This window comes from Taudactylus pleione, unplaced genomic scaffold, assembly GCF_031769625.1.
Source record: "Taudactylus pleione unplaced genomic scaffold, aTauple2 ptg000063l, whole genome shotgun sequence".
Lineage (NCBI taxonomy): Eukaryota > Metazoa > Chordata > Amphibia > Anura > Myobatrachidae > Taudactylus > Taudactylus pleione.
Genome location: NW_028284465.1, coordinates 4682500 through 4703539, shown reverse-complemented (window position 1 = coordinate 4703539; position 21040 = coordinate 4682500). Strand labels below are relative to the sequence as shown.

At 46.8% G+C, this 21040-nt stretch overlaps 1 protein-coding gene across 11 annotated transcripts in view; it reads right to left on the bottom strand.

Moving 5' to 3' along the window:
• OTOF (otoferlin) overlaps nucleotides 1–21040 on the bottom strand; it is a 377128-nt gene that overhangs the window by 71313 nt on the left and 284775 nt on the right. For all 11 annotated transcript variants that reach the window (XM_088465708.1, XM_088465710.1, XM_088465713.1 and 8 more), the window contains exons 16-22: nucleotides 20353–20461; nucleotides 19624–19807; nucleotides 18731–18851; nucleotides 12376–12476; nucleotides 7020–7110; nucleotides 6811–6927; nucleotides 2062–2214 (exon numbers count right to left, since the gene is read on the bottom strand). In XM_088465708.1, coding sequence (XP_088321834.1) covers nucleotides 2062–2214; nucleotides 6811–6927; nucleotides 7020–7110; nucleotides 12376–12476; nucleotides 18731–18851; nucleotides 19624–19807; nucleotides 20353–20461 — 876 coding nt within the window. The remainder of the gene's footprint in view (nucleotides 1–2061; nucleotides 2215–6810; nucleotides 6928–7019; nucleotides 7111–12375; nucleotides 12477–18730; nucleotides 18852–19623; nucleotides 19808–20352; nucleotides 20462–21040) is intronic.

The window sequence follows — 21040 nt, the reverse complement described above, 5'->3', positions numbered from 1 at the left end:
ATCTGTCTATCTGTATATCTCATATATATCTATCTCTCTGTATATCTCATATCTATCTATCTCATAACTATTTAATATCTATCTATCTGTATATCTCATATCTATCTATCTAATATCTATCTATCTATCTCATATCTATCTATATATCTCATATCTATCTATCTAATATACATCTATCTATCTATCTATCTATCTATCTAATATACATCTATATATCTCATATCTATCTATTTAATATACATCTATCTATCTATCTCTCATATCTATCTATCTATCTCTCATATCTATCTTTCTATCTCATATCTATCTATATATCTCATATCTATCTATCTAATATACAACTATCTATCTAATATACATCTATCTATCTATCTTTCATATCTATCTATGTATCTATCTCATATCTATCTATATATCTATCTATCTATCTATCTATCTATCTCATATCTATCTATGTATCTATCTCATATCTATCTATCTCATATCTATGTATCTATCTCATATCTATCTATCTCTCATATCTATCTATCTATCTATCTATCTATCTATCTCATATCTATCTATCTAGCTCATATCTATCTATCTATCGCAGCAGCGATCAGCGGGTGTAATACCAGCCTCATACATGCCCGATAATGCACCATTTATACACTGCAGCAGCAGCAGAGTTACCTCTCCCTGGCCCATTGTAACTAGTGCAGACTGAATGAGTTATACCAATGGGAGGGAGTAATGATCTGCTCCATTGCCCACGCTAATAGAGGCTATATGTCAGGGCTGGTGGTGGTGCGATGGCCCCAGTCACACACACAGATAGGATTCCTCAGGCTGCACTTTGTGCCGAGCTGCAAATGAGGGAATTACAGAGCCCACACAGGACTGACAGAGCGTTACCAATCTAACGTGACGCGCAGTTGTGTAAGCGTTAATCCTTGTGCACTGCTCTGTGCTATATTATATATATATATATATATATATATATATGATCGGGGTCCCTCTCCTGGGGTAGACGGCCGCCTCCTTACACACAGCAGCCAGGTAGCAGCGGTAGTCGTGGGTTTTCGTGCAGGCTGGTTGGCACCAGTTTTTATTATGTGACATCAATAATCAAACTAACAGAACATAAAAATAAACCCTAGCCCGTCTGGGCACTAACTAGACATGTAACTCCCTCTCTACATGTGGCAGGGTCTACTGCCTTACCCCAAACATAGTACATACCAATGTCACAGTGTCTCAGAACACAACCTCAATGTCTGTTCTCCCCAGGGTGTGTGAGACACTGCATGAAAACTCTACACAGCTCTTGTGAGCCACTTCCAGGTGTAATCATTAATTAGCCTGCTCTCAGGCTGAAAAGCCCAATACCTGAAGTGGCCCTGTGGATGGAGCCCTCCCTTCTCTCTCACACCCACACCCTGCTTGGTAAAACAGACTTTTCCTGGGGGTTTAAAATACATATGACAGGAATCTGGGACACGCATACATGCCATCCCCAACTTCTCCAATGCCTCTATCACAATATATATATATATATATATATATATTTTATTATTCCTATATTTGAATGCACTCTATGCACACTCTCGCCATCTGCGTCCATGCACAGAGATTCGTCCAGTTCGGAATCAGACCCAATATTGTCACAAGTTTCCATTACAATAGGCAGGTACATCTGGTCTATATGCAAGGCACACACACACATTGCATCCTCTACATCAGTGATTCCCAGCCTCGGTCCTCCAGGCACACTAACAGTCCTGGATTTGGTGATATCCATGCTTAAGCACAGATGGTTAAAGCAAAATAACTGAAGTACTAATCCAGTCACCTGTGCTCAAGTATGGCTATCCTTAAAACTTGGACTGTTAGTGTGCCTTGAGGGCCATGGTTGGGAATCCTTGCTCTACATGCACATACAGGTACATGATGTATCGTGTGACTCTACAGCACAATGAAGTCTCAGTGGTGGAGCACTGGTAACTTTGATGGCTCCTCTGAGCCTGTCTGCTATAATTCCCACATTTCCAGACCCAGGCCCACCCGGATGATGTCACTAACCTTAAGGAATACGCACTTGACCTTCCCACAATCCTTCCCAGTCTCCTCGTCCACAATGGAGTAGAGGATGTCCTTGGAGGGGATGCGGGCGTAGGCTACGCGTTTGTTATTGCTCAGCATCCAGATGAAGATGTCCGGGATACTGTGCTGCGGCTGTAGGAGAGACGGTGATACAATCACTGGGAGGAATGTGTTAGTGAATCACTGGGAGGAACGCGTTAGTCACTGGGAGGAATGTGTTAGTGAATCACTGGGAGGAACGCATTAGTCATAACTGGGAGGAACGCGTTAGTCACTGGGAGGAATGTGTTAGTGAATCACTGGGAGGAACGCGTTAGTCATAACTGGGAGGAATCTGTTAGTTAATCACTGGGAGGAACGCATTAGTAAATCACTGGGAGGAACGCATTAGTAAATCACTCGGAGTAACACATTAGTAAGTCACTGGGAGGAACGCGTTAGAAAATCACTGGGAGGAACGCGTAAGAAAATGTACATAGAGAACCGAAATATATATACATTGTTTTAAGTAGACATAACCAAGTTATTTCCCAAGTTACTGTGGTTTCAGCCACTAAAATGTCACCAGTCACTGAGTAATGGTCACTGGGCCTGTTCCAGAGGTGTACGCAGTGCCGATAATTACGCAGTTGAGCGATTATCGTCATGATCAGTGACCATGGCTGCGTGTTTTTTGCCCTCGCTTGGATCTGCGAAGCCGCCTGTGAGCGTCTCAATACATTTCCAGGGGGCAATCGCATTAAGGCACATCTCTGAATCATGCCGACTGTTCGGCGGTCGACGGTCCCTAATTTCCAACAATGGTGGCAGGATCGGAAGTTTTTCCCTCAGATACTTTGTCCGTGGTAATGCTGCTGGGTCCGCACTGCTCAGCGCCACTTCCCATCCGTGCGCGCCACTTGTAATTCTCAGTATCTAGAAAGAAGTACTTGGAAGATTCTGGCAGATCGGTACTACAAAGCGTGTATATCTTACACCAATAATAAGCCTTTAACATTCTGTGTGTAGAATAATTAGATTTAACCTAAAAATAATTTATTGTTGGAACATTAACAAACTTACAAATCAAATATTTAATCACGTGATGCTCTGGGAGGGAAAGAATATGGACTGATATAATTACATACAGGTATGAGGTACAACCTAGTTGAATGGAGCAAAGGGAATTGCTTAGGGGGGTATCCAATTAGCCGCTGTAAATTACCGCAGCTAATTACCTCACCCAGGGCTCGTCCGGGGCTATCCAATTAGCCCCGGAGTCGGCCTGATGCAGGGCTTTGTGTCCCAAAAAAGAATCCACGATAACTGATGTTTTTTCACTTGAAAAAAGGCGAAAACACATACTGTAGGTCCGCGAGCTTATTGAGGCAAATATGTGTTTTCGGTGGAACTATCCTTTCAGTTCGACCAAAATAATATGACAGGGTGAAAAAAAAACATCGTTGAAAATTCCCCGTTTTTAGCCGATGGCGGGGGTCAATGTTCGGGGCTAATTGGATACCGCTCTTACTCTTTAAAAATATCTAAACAAAAGAGCTTGTAATTGATTTTAGGAAGGCGGGCAGGGGACCCAAGCTACCAGTGGGTTTAGATGGTAACATTATTGAGGAGGTAGATTCTTATACATTTTTGGGGAATATATATGTCGAGAGATCTGACGTTGTCTTTAAACTCTACATTTGTAGTGTAAAAGGTGCAGCAACCCCTTTTCTCTTTGAGGAGAGTAAGGGCGGCTCGTGTAAGTATGGAGACGCTCCTAAGCTTTTATTGTTGTATAATAGAGAGTGTTCTTACATATGGGATTATTGTATGGGATGGGAATTGCGCTGCTGCGGGGCGGGTTGCTCTTGAAAGTCTGGTCAAGACTGTCAGTAGAGCGATTGGTGTAAAATTGCACCAAATTCAGGATCTCCGCGAGAATAGAGTACTAAAGAGGACTAGAGGTATCTTAGATGACCCTAGTAATCCGAATAATATAGTTTATGAAAGGTTACCATCTAATAAACATTATAGAAGTGGGGACAGACACAAAGTGGTTATATCATCATCGTGTTATCCCAGCAGCTGATCGTCACAATGCAGCCATTTATGTACTATGGAAACAGACGTCACCCATATAACATATTCCCACTACAGTATATGAAGTGCTCATCTACAGTCAGGTGCATAAATATTGGGACATTGACAGAATTTTCATATTTTGGCCTCTATTCACCACCACAATGGCTTTGAAATGAAACAAACAGTAATTACATCCAAATCAGGTGAACGGTGAACGGTGTAGGAATTACAACGGTTTCTATATGTGCCTCCCACTTTTTAAGGGGCCAAAAGTAATGGGACTATCAACTCAAAAGCTATTTCATGGACAGGTGTGGGCTATTCCCTCGTTATATCATTATCCCTCTTACCCGTATGTATGTCATGTATGTATGTCTTTTACAACCCAGTATAATGTTAATCTTGATTTAAATTGTAAAGCGCAACGGTATTTGCTGCGCTGTATAAGAAACTGTTAATAAATAAATAATAATAATAATAATTATCAATTAAGCAGGTAAAAGGTCTGGAGTTGATTCTAGGTGTGACATTTGCATTTGGAATCAGTTGCTGTCGACTCTCAATATGAGATCCAAAGAGCTGCCACTATCAGTGAAACAAGCCATCATTAGGCTGAAAAATCAAAACAAACCCATCAGAGAGATAGCAAAAACATTAGGTGTGGCCAAATCAACTGTTTGGAACATTCTTAAAAAGAAAGAACGCACCAGAGAGCTCAGCAACACCAAAAGACCCGGAAGACCACGGAAAACAACTGTGGTGGATGACAGAAGAATTGTTTCCCTGGTGAAGAAAAACCCCTTCACAACAGTTGGCCAAATCAAGAACACTCTCCAGGAGGTAGGTGTATATGTGTCAAAGTCAACAATCAAGAGAAGACTTCACAAGAGTGAATATAGCGGGTTCACCACAAGATGTAAACCATTGGAGAGCCACAAAAACAGGAAGACCAGATTAGAGTTTGCCAAACAACATCTAAAAAAGCCATTACAGTTCTGGAACAACATCCTATGGACAGATGAGACAAAGATCAACTTGTACCAGAGTGATGGGAAGAGAATAGTATGGAGAAGGAAAGGAACTGCTCATGATCTAAAACATACCACCTCATCAGTGAAGCATGGTGGTGGTAGTGTCATGGTGTGGGCATGTATGGCTGCCAATGGAACTGGTTCCCTTGTATTTATTTATGATGTGACTGCTGACAAAAGCAGCAGAATGAATTCTGAAGTGTTTCGGGCAATATTATATGCTCATATTCAGTTAAATGCTTCAGAACTCATTGGACGGCGCTTCACAGTGCAGATGGAAAATGACCCGAAGCATGCTGCAAAAGCAACCAAAGAGTTTTTTAAGGCTAAAAAGTGGAATGTTATGCAATGGTCAAGTCAATCCCCTGACCCGAATCCGATTGAGCATGCATTTCACTTGATGAAGACAAAACTGAAGGGAAAATGCCCCAGAACAAGCAGGAACTGAAGACATTTGCAGTAGAGGCCTGGCAGAGCATCACCAGGGATGAAACCCAGCGTCTGGTGATGTCTATGCGTTCCAGGCTTCAGGCTGTAATTGCCTGCAAAGGATTTGCAACAAAGTATTAAAAAGTGAAAGTTAGATTTAGGATTGTTTAGTTTGTCCCATTACTTCTGGCCCCTTAAAAAGTGGGAGGCACATATAGAAACCGTTGTAATTCCTACACCGTTCACCTGATTTGGATGTAATTACGCTCAAATTAAATCTGAAAGTCTGCAGGTAAAGCACATCTTGTTTGTTTCATTTCCATTGTGGTGGTGAATAGAGGCCAAAATATGAAAATTCTGTCAATGTCCCAATATTTATGCACCTGACTGTATATAACATAGCCCACTTACAGTATGTATTGATGAAAATTATATAACACATACCAACTACAGTACATCCTGACATAACGTATATAACATTAACCACCTTCTGTATATGCTGACATAACCTACAGTCCACCTGCAGTACAGTATATACTGACATACAGTAGCTTACCTATAGATATACTGAAGTACTGTAACATATATAACATTGCCCTTCTACATTATGAACAGATGTCACCTATATAACATAGCCCACTTACAGTATATACTGCCATAAGTTATATAACCTAGTCCACCTACAGATATACCTAACGTATATAAGATTTCCCTTATATAGTATATACTGATATCACCTATATAACATAGCCCACTTACAGTATATACTGTAATTGCCTATAATATATAACATAGGTTGCTAACAATATATACTAGTATCACCTGTATATAACAGCCTAACTACAGTATATACTGACATCATCTATATAACATAGCCCGTCTGCAGCATATACTAACGTCATCTACATAATATAGCCCACCTACAGTATATACTGAGGGCACCTCTATAACAGTCCACCTACAGTATATACTGATGTCACCTATATAACAGTCCATCCACAGTATATACTGACGTCACCTATATAACAGCCCACCTACAGTATATAGTGATGTCATCTATATAACAGTCACCTACAGTATATACTAACATCACCTATATAACACAGCCCATCTGCAGTATATACTGAAATCACCTACTGTATATAACATATCCCAGCTGCAGTATATACTGACGTCACCTATAATCATGTATAGGGGAATTGCTCACCTCGTCCGCCAGGAATCGCAGTTTGTGCAGGAAGTTTTGGACTAGCTTCAGTTTGTCTTTCACCGTGTTCTTCTTCACCTGGGACCTCATGGTCTTGGCTTGTGTCCCCATGTTTTCCTATAGTTGTACACATACAGTAGGTGTGAGCATGCGGCATAACATGTATAGGAGCACTACCAGCGGTATATACAGTATGTGGCTACAGTTACCAGCTCTCTCATGCAGGACTTCAGCCGTTCCCGGTCCAGCTTGGTCCGTCCATTCTGGTTCTGGTCCTTATTAGCCAGGGTGACAAAGCGGCTGCATCAGGCAAATAATAATAATAATAAAATATGTATTACAACCCAAATCAATCTAAAGTTATTCTGTGTATTATATATAAAATAAATTAAATAGTACAAGATATGTAAAGGCATAAATATCATCAGAAAGGATGGACACTGCCTACAGGGTATATGGTGGTCTATTTACTAATCTTTGGATGGAGATAAAGTACCAGCCAATCAGCTCCTAACTGCCATGTCACAGGCTGTGTTTGAAAAATGACAGTTAGGAGCTGGTTGGCTGGTACTTGATCTCCATCCAAGGCTTAGTAAATAGACCCCTTACTGTACATAGCCGAGAACAAAAACAAAAAAATAAAACATGTAACAAGTGATCTCTTCCATATTGATCCAGCTTCCAACCCAGACCAGTGGTGGTGCCCATAGAACCAATCAGATCCTGTGTATCACTTTCTAGAATGCAAGGGGAGTGATAGGTAGAATATGATTGGTTGCTACAGCAACACCTACATTTTTCATTATTAGAAGCTATCCCATAGTCCCTGCAACAGCGCAACTGAATCCAGATTTGTAAGGTACATGTATAATCTCTCATCAGTGCTCCAGATAAGGAGGAACAGGAGGCATCAGGTTTACCTTACCTCAATAGCTGAAGATATTTAGGAAATATTACACCTTGTGGCTTTTCCTGTTAGCAATGTGAGAATGAAATATAAATGTGTCGGATGTCTGTACGGGATGCGGTTAATATACCGACACCTGGGATGCCGACTGCTGGGATCCCGGCACCGGGATCATGATCAGCGTGGGAAGACAGGCGACGGAATCCCGACATGGCTGGAGATGCTTAGGCTGAAATTCCGGCAGCCGGCATCCCGAATGTAAGTATAGCGGGGCCGGGTAGGAGTCAGCCGCGCGGGGGGGAGTTAGGTTTAGGCGCCCCCGGGGGGAGTTAGGGTTAGGCTGCGGGAGGGGAGAGGTTAGGGTTAGGCTCCAGACAGTGGGAGTTAGGATTAGGCACTAAGGGGGGAGGGTTAGGCACTAAGGGGGGAGGGTTAGGCTCCAGACAGTGGGAGTTAGGATTAGGCACTAAGGGGGGAGGGTCAGGCACTAAGGGGGGAGGGTTAGGCACTAAGGGGGGAGAGTTAGGGTTAGGCACTAAGAGGGGAGGGTTAGGTTTAGGCACTAAGGGGGGAGGGTTAGGGTCAGGCACTAAGGGGGGAGGGTTAGGCACTAAGGGAGAGGTTAGGTTTAGGCACTAAGGGGGGAGGGTTAGGTTTAGGCTCTAAGGGGGGGAGGGTTAGGGTCAGGCACTAAGGGGGAGGTTAGGTTTAGGCACTAAGGTGGGAGGGTTAGGGTCAGGCACTAAGGTGGGAGGGTTAGGGTCAGGCACTAAGGGGGGAGGGTTAGGGTTAGGCACTAAGGGGGAGGTTAGGTTTAGGTACTAGGGGGGAGGGTTAGGCACTAAGGGGGAGGGTTAGGGTTAGGCACTAAGGGGGGAGGTTAGGGTTAGGCTCTAAGGGGGGAGGGTTAGGGTTAGGCACTAGGGGGGAGGTTAGGGTTAGGCACTAAGGGGGGAGGGTTAGGTTTAGGCACTAGGGGGGAGGGTTAGGGTTAGGCACTAGGGGGCAGGTTAGGGTTAGGCACTAAGGGGGGAGGGTTAGGGTTAGGCACTAGGGGGGAGGTTAGGGTTAGGCACTAAGGGGGGAGGGTTAGGGTTAGGCACTAAGGGGGAGGGTTAGGGTTAGGCACTAGGGGGGAGGTTAGGGTTAGGCACTAGTGGGGAGGGTTAGGGTTAGGCACTAAGGGGGAGGGTTAGGGTTAGGCACTAGGGACGAGGTTAGGGTTAGGCACTAAGGGGGGAGGATTAGGATTAGGCACTAAGGGGGGAGGTTAGGGTTAGGCACTAAGGGGGGAGGGTTAGGGTTAGGCACTAGGGGGGAGGGTTAGGGTTAGGCACTAGGGGGGAGGGTTAGGGTTAGGCACTAGGGACGAGGTTAGGGTTAGGCACTAAGGGGGGAGGGTTAGGGTTAGGCACTAGGGGGGAGGGTTAGGGTTAGGCACTAGGGGGGAGGGTTAGGGTTAGGCACTAGGGACGAGGTTAGGGTTAGGCACTAGGGGGGAGGGTTAGGGTTAGGCACTAGGGACGAGGTTAGGGTTAGGCACTAGGGGGGAGGGTTAGGGTTAGGCACTAGGGACGAGGTTAGGGTTAGGCACTAAGGGGGGAGGGTTAGGGTTAGGCACTTACCGGGAAGGTTAGGATGCGGGGTAGGGGAGGGTTAGTATCAGGGTGCAGGAATGGAGGGTTAGGGGGTAAATAGGACAGGGGAACACTACTTACTATTCCCCTGTCGGGATTATAGGCATCTGGATGATGCTGTCAGTATATTGACAGCCGGCATCCCAAGTGTCGGGATATCATACCCAACCCGCCTGTACAAACCGTGTCACCATTAGTAACTGTCTGCACTTTCCATACGCCACAGACATAACACTTTTACATCGCTACTTTCCAAATATAAATGTGTAGCTGGATATAAGCTATACCTCACCGTCTGTACTGGGTGTGTGCTCTGGATTCCAGTATATAGTATATACACCTAGATAATTACAACTCTGTAATAATAATACATGAACTGCAGCACGTTGATCTCCATGGAACCGTCGCATTCTCTGTTTGGCCACTTCTTCCACCGCAAAGCTCCTTTATCGTGAAATTGTGCCGCAGTTCAGCTCATCACTGCCCACTACAGCTACTGCCACATCCCCTCAGGACGGTGGTGCCCAAACTCTGCCCTCAAAGCACCCTAATAGCTCAGGTTTTAAGAATATCCATGCTTGAGTACAACTGACTGATTACCTCATCCATTTTATTTGAACCATCTGTTCTCAACCATGGATATCCTTAAAAGCTGGTGTATTAGGGTGCCTTGAGGACTGAGGGCCTGATTCAGAGCCAGACGCTCTGAACGAGCGCCCGCTCTGAATCAGGGCGTTTTTTTTTTGTTGTTGCTGTGGCCTCTTGGACTGACACGCATAGCTGTGGGTTACCACCCACAGCTTATGCGAGCGTCCATGATGATGGTCGCGATGGTCAAGACCATCGCGACCATCGGGCTTGCGACGAGACCCTTGTGGTAGGGTCTCGTGGCTGCAAGCCCTGGAGTGCTTTTGGCTCTATCACTAGTGATGTCAGTGGGGCCGGCCCCAGACGGTAGGCGTTCCCATGGGAACGCCTCCGTCTGTGCAGCCACATCCCCGGCACACCCACCAAAGGAGGCGTGCTGTCACTCACCATCGACAGCATGCCCCCTTTGGTGCGAGACCCATAACGACGGTTTGGCCGTCGTTATTTGGGTCTCGCGCATGCGCGCGACGGAGCCGCCTCCGTTGTGCGCATGCGCACTTGGCCAACATCGACCCGCTTGCGAGCGCTCAGCGCTCACGAGTGGGTCTGAATTAAGCCCTGAGTTTGGCAACCACAACCTCAGGGGAAGGAGCTGAGGTACCTAATGATACTTTTGAGGGTTGAAAAAAGTCCACCAATGTCACCTTTTTCTGAGTCCAAATTATGTCGCCCTAGAACAGTGATTCTCAAACTCGGTCCTCAGGATCTCACACAGGTCACGTTTTCCAGGTCACCCAGCAGGTGCACAGGTGTAGTCATTACTCACTGACACATTTCCCAGGTCACCCAGCAGGTGCACAGGTGTAGTCATTACTTACTGACACATTTTAAAAAATCCCCAGGTGGAGCTAATTATTTCACTTGTGAATCTGTGAGGAGACCTGGAAAACATGCACTGTTTGGGGTCCTGAGGGCCGAGTTTGAGAACCTGTGTTCTAGAAGATACTATCCTCAAAAATGGCAAAAACTGCATTCCCCATAAACATCAAGCTTCGGAAAGCAAAACTTTCCGGAGCTTGTTCCTGATAGGCATTGTGTTTAAAATGAAAGGGAATACACTCCTTCCCGGCCCCATTGGATCAATCCGCTGGATCACGACATCCAAGCCACGAAAGGACTTCGCCACTGCCAGCTTCGGTAGTATGGAATCCCGTAGTCTTCCTATTCCCAATTTCTATTTCTGTTCAGAATAAAAGATTAGTTTATGTAACTCTGGCGATGTACCAGCACCCGGCCTCCTCTCCTGTGTGCGGCTGTATGAATGATTAATGCCACCGTCCTCTCGTGTTCAGGTTGGTATTTCCTGTGTTTATTTCATCTTCACGCTTCGCTAGGAACTGATATTACCAGGTGCTCTTTTTCGAACGACTGATACTTTATTTCTCTTGTATTACGGTATATAGCAGCCCTGGAGGTCTCTCCTCAGTCCCTTTAATCAATCACAGTAGAAGCTGTACTGGCACCAGATTGGCCCGGGGTTGGCAGTAGGTCATACTGTACACTGATCCACACAGTAACATTCCCTCATATAATAGTAAGTGACACAATGTTTCCTCAGACACAAGTAGTATGAATTGTGATCTCATTGTACCAGAATGTGCAGATTTACTGTCACACTAGTTCCAGAAGCAGAAAGTTTTTCTGTTAGGCTAGGGGAGGGGGAGGTTAGGTACCATTGGGTAGGGTTAGGGTTAGGTACTAAGGGGGGGGGTTAGGTTTAGACACCCTTGTCGGGATCCTGAGCATCGGGATGCCGCTGTCAGTACTGTATATTGACAGCAGAGATCCCCAGTGCCAGGATTTCGTACCGATTCCATCTACCCCATCTAAGAACTAGTAGACCCCAGGTACCTTCTTCCTCTGTCATAATCTATCCAGTTCAGAGCAAGAAGACACTCCAGATACCCCTACATGTCATAATTTACCTCTACTGTAGGGTGGAGACCTTAGAAACTCTCCATGTGTCATAATCTATCCCAAATGAGCGGAAATAGACGGAGATGACGCTAACAAACTGTAAGACCCTACCCCCGATCAAAGTAGAGTGTCTATATACGGTATAGCCCACCTACTGATATCTGCCCTATCGGAGAGAGAGTAGACACTACATATACTCTTCTTGTGATAATCTACCCTATGTGAGAGAGAGTAGATATTCAATATACCCCAAACCTTCGATAAACTACCCCAACTGGGAGCAAATATAAACACTAATCACTCTTGACCTGTCTGTATACTCTCTACCTTTGATAATCCACCCAAACTGAGAGTTAGTAGGCACTATCTAGGTGCAAGCATCAGGTGCTCATCAATTGAGAGGCCGGATATATAGAGAGAGGTATAGATAGATACTATAGAGGTATATATACTCACAAACAGCTGCTGCTTAGCTCCTCCAGGACGCCTCGCAGCCTCCTCTCCGGATATGGCTTCTCAGTCTTTATCATCTCATGGACATCATTTAACCCTTCCTCCTGCGGCAGCCACGTGGAGAGTCAGGCACGGAATATAGTATAACAGTATACAGGCAGCCACGTGGCGAGTCAGGCACGGAATATAGTATAACAGTATACAGGCAGCCACGTGGCGAGTCAGGCACGGAATATAGTATAACAGTATACAGGCAGCCACGTGGCGAGTCAGGCACAGAATATAGTATAACAGTATACAGGCAGCCACGTGGCGAGTCAGGCACGGAATATAGTATAACAGTATAGAGGAAGCCACGTGGCGAGTCAGGCACGGAATATAGTATAACAGTATAGAGGAAGCCACGTGGAGAGTCAGGCACGGAATATAGTATAACAGTATACAGGCAGCCACGTGGAGAGTCAGGCACGGAATATAGTATAACAGTATACAGGCAGTCACGTGGAGAGTCAGGCACGGAATATAGTATAACAGTATACAGGCAGTCACGTGGAGAGTCAGGCACGGAATATAGTATAACAGTATACAGGCAGGCACGTGGAGAGTCAGGCACGGAATATAGTATAACAGTATACAGGCAGGCACGTGGAGAGTCAGACAAGGAATATAGTATAACAGTATACAGGCAGGCACGTGGAGAGTCAGACACGGAATATAGTATAACAGTATACAGGCAGGCACGTGGAGAGTCAGACACGGAATATAGTATAACAGTATACAGGCAGGCACGTGGAGAGTCAGGCACGGAATATAGTATAACAGTATACAGGCAGGCACAATCTGTACATAAACATTTCGTAAATGCTGTAAGTCTGGTCTCGCTGAGTTTTACTGGTTGTTACGGATCCTATCATTGCGCTTTCAAATGTAACAATAGTGGGAGGAGCCTGTTCATGACGCGATAGTAGACTGAGTGCTTTAGGCTTTTACAAGCCTTTGTCAGAGCCCGCATACAGCGGCAACAACATTTTATAAATACGTTTAGTCAGTTAAAACAACAGGCACTTCAGTGAGTAAATGATGTGGTGTCTGAAAATAACATTCTACTCTCTGTTTCAATGACCTGTGGGAACTCAGGAGACCATATCTTACACACTGGACCTGATTCAGAGCCGCTCGCGAATTTGAGGCGTGCATGATTAACAGGCAGCGTCACAGTACACGTCACCAGCCTTTTTTTTACACTGAAATCCTCGCAGTGCTTGCGGTAGGGTAAGACAACCGCAAGCGCTGCGATCACTTTATATATATGTGCCAATGTTTTAATACACTTCCTGGAGATGACGTGCGCTGGTGGGCGTCTCTACATACGCTAATGGGCGTCTGCACACACAAAGAGATCGCCCGCCCAGACAAAGTGGGTGTGCTTATGCCTTGGCGAGCGATCACTTCCCATGCCGTCACTTTGTCATATTTGCATACGCTGGGTGCGAGCGATCCAGGGGCAGTGTTTTATGGATGTGCTGCGGCCAATGTCTAAGACCTTGTACACAGTTTCCCTGGCTTAGTTACAATGGACATTTTGAGCAGCCCTTGTGTTGCTTAGCTCCGACTAAGGGCCGTATTCAATTAGCAGCAAAAATGGCAGTTTTTCTCGCCATTGGCGAAAACGGCTGTTTTCGCAAAATAACTGCCGAGAACGGCAACAGACAGAAAAACTGGAGAAAAGTTTTCTCCATCCCAGGACCAGGCGACAAAAAATGCAAAATCAATATTTTTTGGATAAAAATGTGGGTATTTCTTTCAGAACCCTTTGAACAACCCCCCTACCGATAAATACCGGAAAAAAAAATCAGAAGTTGCATACTTTGCCAAAAAACTACTGCGCAAATTTTGGGCAAAAAAAAAAAAAAGATAGAAAGCTATTTTCTTTCTCCGTCTCTAAATCAGGCCCACTGTACGCCAGCGGCGAATCAGAGACGCAGCCGGTGGGAGTCTCTACACCAATGACAGAGGCTGCAGCATTAGCATGAGCTCTCGGTACCGCTGCGTACAAAGCCGCCGTCGGGGCGGGATTAGCGCCCTCCTGTGAATCAGCCCCTTATTACTACTTCCATGTGGGATCTTTATTGTTACTATCATTGTTTTCTGCACATTATATTCTGCGACATAAAGTAGAAAAAGTCTTGGTGACATTCCTGCCTCCCATCATGCTTTGCATCCGCCTCGCCGCGGATCTCAGTATTACCTGACGCTGCTGTGTAATTAGCACCACTCCTCTCCCAGGGGTCTCCCTAACAATTATCTAATACTGCTAAGTCCCATTACAGAATCCCCCCGGGGCTCCCTCACAATTAACTAACGCTGTGTAGCCGGGTTTAGACATCGCTGCACTTTACTTGTAATTAGCTTCAGTTACAACGTCTGTGTCAGCAATCGTCAGCCTGGATACGGGAATGTAATTAGGATCTGAGCATGACAACATGCGTCTGGGTGGAGAGAGAGAGAGCGGTTTATGAGACGACACGCGATGAGCCGGGGGTGTCACGGGAAGCGCTGTGGGATGGCTCTGTGTAGTTACGCTGTTATGCCAGTAATAGACATCTAATGGTGTATAACAGACCTGACTTACAGATGTGTTCTCATAACACCGCAGCTTGACGCCAAATAGCCCCTCTCTGCGCACCAGACCCACGTCGACTCAGCTGCCGCCAAACTCCTTTCTAACTCAAAATGAGCATCTTATATGTACAAATAAAACTACTGGGAGCGACAAATCTACTTTGCTAGATTACACTGATCAATGTTTTGTGTGACATTAGTACATCTGTGTGCGCAATGAGTCTGAATCTGTGTAAGAAGTGATACCGTGCAGCGGCCGTGGCTTTACCTCACGCCAAGTTCCTTTTGCGCTTCATCTGCGACTACGTGCGTAAAACAAATTCCTGTGTGGCCCAGCGTCACTGGTACACTGTGGCCCTGATTCAGAGCCGGACGCTAATTGCGCTCGCTCGTTCATTAAAAAGGGGGTGGCTATTCAAATGAACCGTTCGCACTTTGCGGTCTGTTCACGCCTCTATGTCTGAACGAGCGAACAAAACTTGCGGTCGTAATTTTGAAAAAGATGCCCCCTGGCCGCTCGCATCATACGTCATGTGCGCTATTTAATAGATTAATCGAGTACATCGAACAGCGTATGAACTGCTCACTATTCTTGTGGTTGGTTTTTCCTACCACAATCTTGCGAGCAGTTCTGACTATAAATCAACCCAGTGACGTGGTCAATGAAGCTCCTGTATTAATTATGCACACCCATAAAACGCCCGTTTTGACCTTTAAGCACGCCTGCGTTCTGATCTCCACTCCCCGTTTTCAAGCACCTTCCCCTGTTACCACCCACATACGCCTCCTCCTGTCACACAAAATAGCAGGCATTCGCTATATAGCGAACAAACGATTTTCGGCCGCACTGACTGGTTCGCACATGCGTATCAAAATCCGTACGCATGCGCAGATGTGCGAACATCGCTCATAACGAACGAGCGGCCGCTTACGAGCGGCTCTGAATGAGGCCCTGTGAGCGGTGTATGAGGGCACGTCTCAGGTACACTGTGAGGGGTGTATGAGGGCACGTCTCTGGTACACTGTGAGTGGTGTATGAGGGCACGTCTCTGGTACACTGTGAGTGGTGTATGAGGGCACGTCTCTGGTACCCTGTGAGCGGTGTATGAGGGCACGTCTCTGGTACACTGTGAGCGGTGTATGAGGGCACGTCTCTGGTACACTGTGAGCGGTGTATGAGGGCACGTCTCTGGTACACTGTGAGCGGTGTATGAGGGCACGTCTCTAGTACACTGTGAGCGGTGTATGAGGGCACGTCTCTGGTACACTGTGTGGTGTATGAGGGCGCGTCTCTGGTACACTGTGAGCGGTGTATGAGGGCACGTCTCTGGTACACTGTGAGTGGTGCATGAGGGCACGTCTCTGGTACACTGTGAGTGGTGTATGAGGGCACGTCTCTGGTACACTGTGAGGGGTGTATGAGGGCACGTCTCCGTACACTGTGAGCGGTGTATGAGGGCACGTCTCTGGTACACTGTGAGCGGTGTATGAGGGCACCGTCTCTGGTACACTGTGAGCGGTGTATGAGGGCACGTCTCTGGTACACTGTGAGGGGTGTATGAGGGCACGTCTTTGGTACACTGTGAGTGGTGTATGAGGGCACGTCTCTGGTACACTGTGAGCGGTGTATGAGGGCACGTCTCTGTACACTGTGAGCGGTGTATGAGGGCACGTCTCTGGTACACTGTGAGGGGTGTATGAGGGCACGTCTCTGGTACACTGTGAGCGGTGTATGAGGGCACGTCTCTGGTACACTGTGAGTGGTGTATGAGGGCACGTCTCTGGTACACTGTGAGCGGTGTATGAGGGCACGTCTCTGTACACTGTGAGCGGTGTATGAGGACACGTCTCTGGTACACTGTGAGTGGTGTATGAGGGCACGTCTCTGGTACACTGTGAGCGGTGTATGAGGGCACGTCTCTGGTACACTGTGAGCGGTGTATGAGGGCACGTCTCTGGTACACTGTGAGCGGTGTATGAGGACACGTCTCTGGTACACTGTGAGCGGTGTATGAGGGCACGTCTCTGTACACTGTGAGCGGTGTATGAGGGCACGTCTCTGGTACACTGTGAGCGGTGTATGAGGACACGTCTCTGGTACACTGTGAGGGGTGTATGAGGGCACGTCTCTGGTACACTGTGAGGGGTGTATGAGGGCACGTCTCTGGTACACTGTGAACGGTGTATGAGGGCACGTCTCTGGTACACTGTGAATGATGCATGAGGGCACGTCTCTGGTACACTGTGAGCGGTGTATGAGGGCACGTCTCTGGTACACTGTGAGCGGTGTATGAGGGCACGTCTCTGGTACACTGTGTGGTGTATGAGGGCGCGTCTCTGGTACACTGTGTGGTGTATGAGGGCGCGTCTCTGGTACACTGTGAGTGGTGTATGAGGACACGTCTCTGGTACACTGTGAGCGGTGTATGAGGGCACGTCTCTGGTACACTGTGAGTGGTGTATGAGGACACGTCTCTGGTACACTGTGAGCGGTGTATGAGGGCACGTCTCTGGTACACTGTGAGCGGTGTATGAGGACACGTCTCTGGTACACTGTGAGTGGTGTATGAGGGCACGTCTCTGTACACTGTGAGCGGTGTATGAGGGCACGTCTCTGGTACACTGTGAGCGGTGTATGAGGGCACGTCTCTGTACACTGTGAGCGGTGTATGAGGGCACGTCTCTGTACACTGTGAGCGGTGTATGAGGGCACGTCTCTGGTACACTGTGAGCGGTGTATGAGGGCACGTCTCTGGTACACTGTGAGCGGTGTATGAGGGCACGTCTCTGGTACACTGTGAGCGGTGTATGAGGGCACGTCTCTGGTACACTGTGAGCGGTGTATGAGGGCACGTCTCTGGTACACTGTGAGCGGTGTATGAGGGCACGTCTCTGGTACACTGTGAGCGGTGTATGAGGACACGTCTCTGGTACACTGTGAGTGGTGTATGAGGGCACGTCTCTGTACACTGTGAGCGGTGTATGAGGGCACGTCTCTGGTACACTGTGAGCGGTGTATGAGGGCACGTCTCTGTACACTGTGAGCGGTGTATGAGGGCACGTCTCTGTACACTGTGAGCGGTGTATGAGGGCACGCCTCTGGTACACTGTGAGTGGTGTATGAGGGCACGTCTCTGTACACTGTGAGCGGTGTATAAGGGCACGTCTCTGTACACTGTGAGTGGTGTATGAGGGCACGTCTCTGGTACACTGTGAGCGGTGTATGAGGGCATGTCTCTGGTACACTGTGACTGGTGTATGAGGGCACGTCTCTGTACACTGTGAGCGGTGTATGAGGGCACGTCTCTGTACACTGTGAGTGGTGTATGAGGGCACGTCTCTGGTACACTGTGAGCGGTGTATGAGGGCACGTCTGTGTAACTCCAGGCTCGGTTCCCAGAACAGTGTGAGGTCTTCTCACATTCTGACCCCTGACTATACTGACACAGCCACTCACCCTGGAGTAGCATAAAACTGAGGGGGGGTCCCACTGACAAACCCCACTAATAATATCGTCCATCCCACTGACACTACGTAAATACTACCCAGTGCTGCCTGTCTGGGTGCTCCCCAAAATGCTTCCCTTATCTTTTATCTGCCCCCGCCATGCCAAACCTGAACCTGCGCATTATATAAGGGTCCTGCATCTGCCCTTTCTAGAAGTTATCTGCGTTACTCCTATTACCCTGCTACTATAATACACTAATTTCGCGCCCTCATTGTTCCCATTACTGACCAGCTTGTCGGCAATCTTGTCCATGATGTTGGCATTGTACAGTCTTCTCCTCTGGTCCTGCCACCAGCTCTTAATGTAGATACACGGCTTCTTGTCAAAGTAGGGCAGGTGGAAGTAATTTCTGCAGACACAGAAGTGATGGCAGAGAAGTCGGTGATTTCAGGGCATGAGATGCGGCTAAGAAACGCGTAGCGTGCGCAACGCATTGTCCAGGTTTTCTCCCAGGCATATGGCTAGAAAACACGGATGTCGGAGCATCTAAATGTATATATCACATGAACCCAGCGCTGACAATTACTCTCCATTGTCTGTGTATTTCTGTCTATACACTGTTCAGACCACCAGTGGAATTTGGAACCTTTTTGTTTTTATAACAACGAAAAGACAAAACAAATAACTCCCTGGCCTTGGGGGCACCTCTATTGTCTCTTAGCTTCGGTTTCCAGGTCCTATCAAACATCTAGTCAAGTTTTGGCTTTTGGCCCCTGGGTGATAAAGCGTTTTCCTAAGCTATTATCTGTCTTGTGTTGTCACTGTCCCTCCTCCTATATCGTTCCATTTGCAGGAATGAGAAGCTGATGGAGGAGGAGCTCTGGTAACACCGCAGACCTGCATTAGCAGAGAGGTGAGCACCGCTGGATGGTAACAGACATCCCGGGACCCATTGGACCAGGAGAGATGCCAGGATTCCAGCTTTATAATATGCAGTATTATTGTATAACTTAATGAGCTCGACCCAAAGCTGAAGTTTCAGCCTTCGATGGAGTTATCCATTAAATACCTAAAGTATCAAAACAAGGATCCACAACATTTATGAGGGGGATTCTCTGCAGACATGTTTCATGTATGACCGCTAACCATGGCCATATCTCCTGTACGGGGGTGGTGATCACCTGTCTGTTATAAACGGCTTCATGGGCGGAGAGCAGGAGATGGACTGCATTTCACCGTCATCGTCTGCTTCATCCTCGCTCGAGTTCTGCAGAAGTTCTGACTCTTCGTCGCCCCCGTCACCTTCATCCTTTCTCTTCTTAAGTCTGGGCCTGGTCGTCCCGTCCACCTGGTTTCCATAGTTACCTGCAAAAACAATGCGTCAAAATTTTGCCCTATGCGGGACTTGCCTCTGAATCGTATCAGAGATAACGAGAAGAAGATGGAACCGATCAAAACTAAACAAGCTGACTGCAGAAGGCAATAGCGGCAATATCCTGGGCCGGGCCTAGAGTTGGCCATAAATGAGTGACTTGCAGAGGGTTTCTCGCAACTTGCATCCACAGTTTAAATAAGGGTGAAGAGACACGAGTCCTTAGAGATTTGTGCTAATCGTCCCATAGGCCTGAAGCGTGTTTCCGTGTTGACTATAATGATGGATGCCTCTTTTCTCTGGACAGGTCTACGCGTCAGATGCAAAGCTGCACGCAACTCGGAAGGTAAGTGTACAAATGTACTTTACAGCGTATACGCAAAAGTCCCATTTTTACTATTAACTCTATACGCAGGGCGGGGGCGACCATTTTGTGTGCTGAGCCCATACACTCACCAGGAACTGGTGACATCACGTCACTGGAAGTGACGGCATAAGGTGATTATATTTTGAGAAAAAAAGAAACAAGATAACTCACCTATTGTAACCTCAAAGTTGATCGGCTTGTCCCCACTCCTGCGGTCAACCATTGTGGCTTCTAAGAAGGCTCCGAAGAGAAAGAACTCTTCCATCTTGCCCGTGCAGTTCTGAAAGATATCATCAAGCAAAATGGCGGGACAGCATTAAACACCACAGCCACGTAATGAGGGACTGAAATGACTGCAATGTACACCCTGGGGGTCAACGGGGGTGTTGTGATCACAGCAGCCTATCAGCTATATGATTTTATAAAGTTTACTAGAAATATAACAGAATCGTACTGGTTACTATGGGCACATACTCGTTACTGTGGGCACATACTGGTTATTATCGGCACATACTGGTTACTATTCTACACAGTTAACTGTGGAACATGTTTCACAAAAGTAATAAGGGACAGATTGGAGATATATGGGCGAGGACAGATTTATGGGCCCTGGCTGCTGCAAATGCTTCCAAACTGGTTTTACTACACAAACCCCTATTCTGTGATTGGTGGGTCCCCCAATCCCTGCATCAGTTACACCTGGCTTGGACCATGGGTGCCCCCTTGACTTTCTGCTCCTGTTATCCCAGGCCTGGCAACCACACTAAGGCCTTACTGTGTATAGAAGCTTGGAGCCACTGCTGAAGACTGCGACGGGCAAGCGATCCTATGTCATCATCAATCATATATTTGACATTTA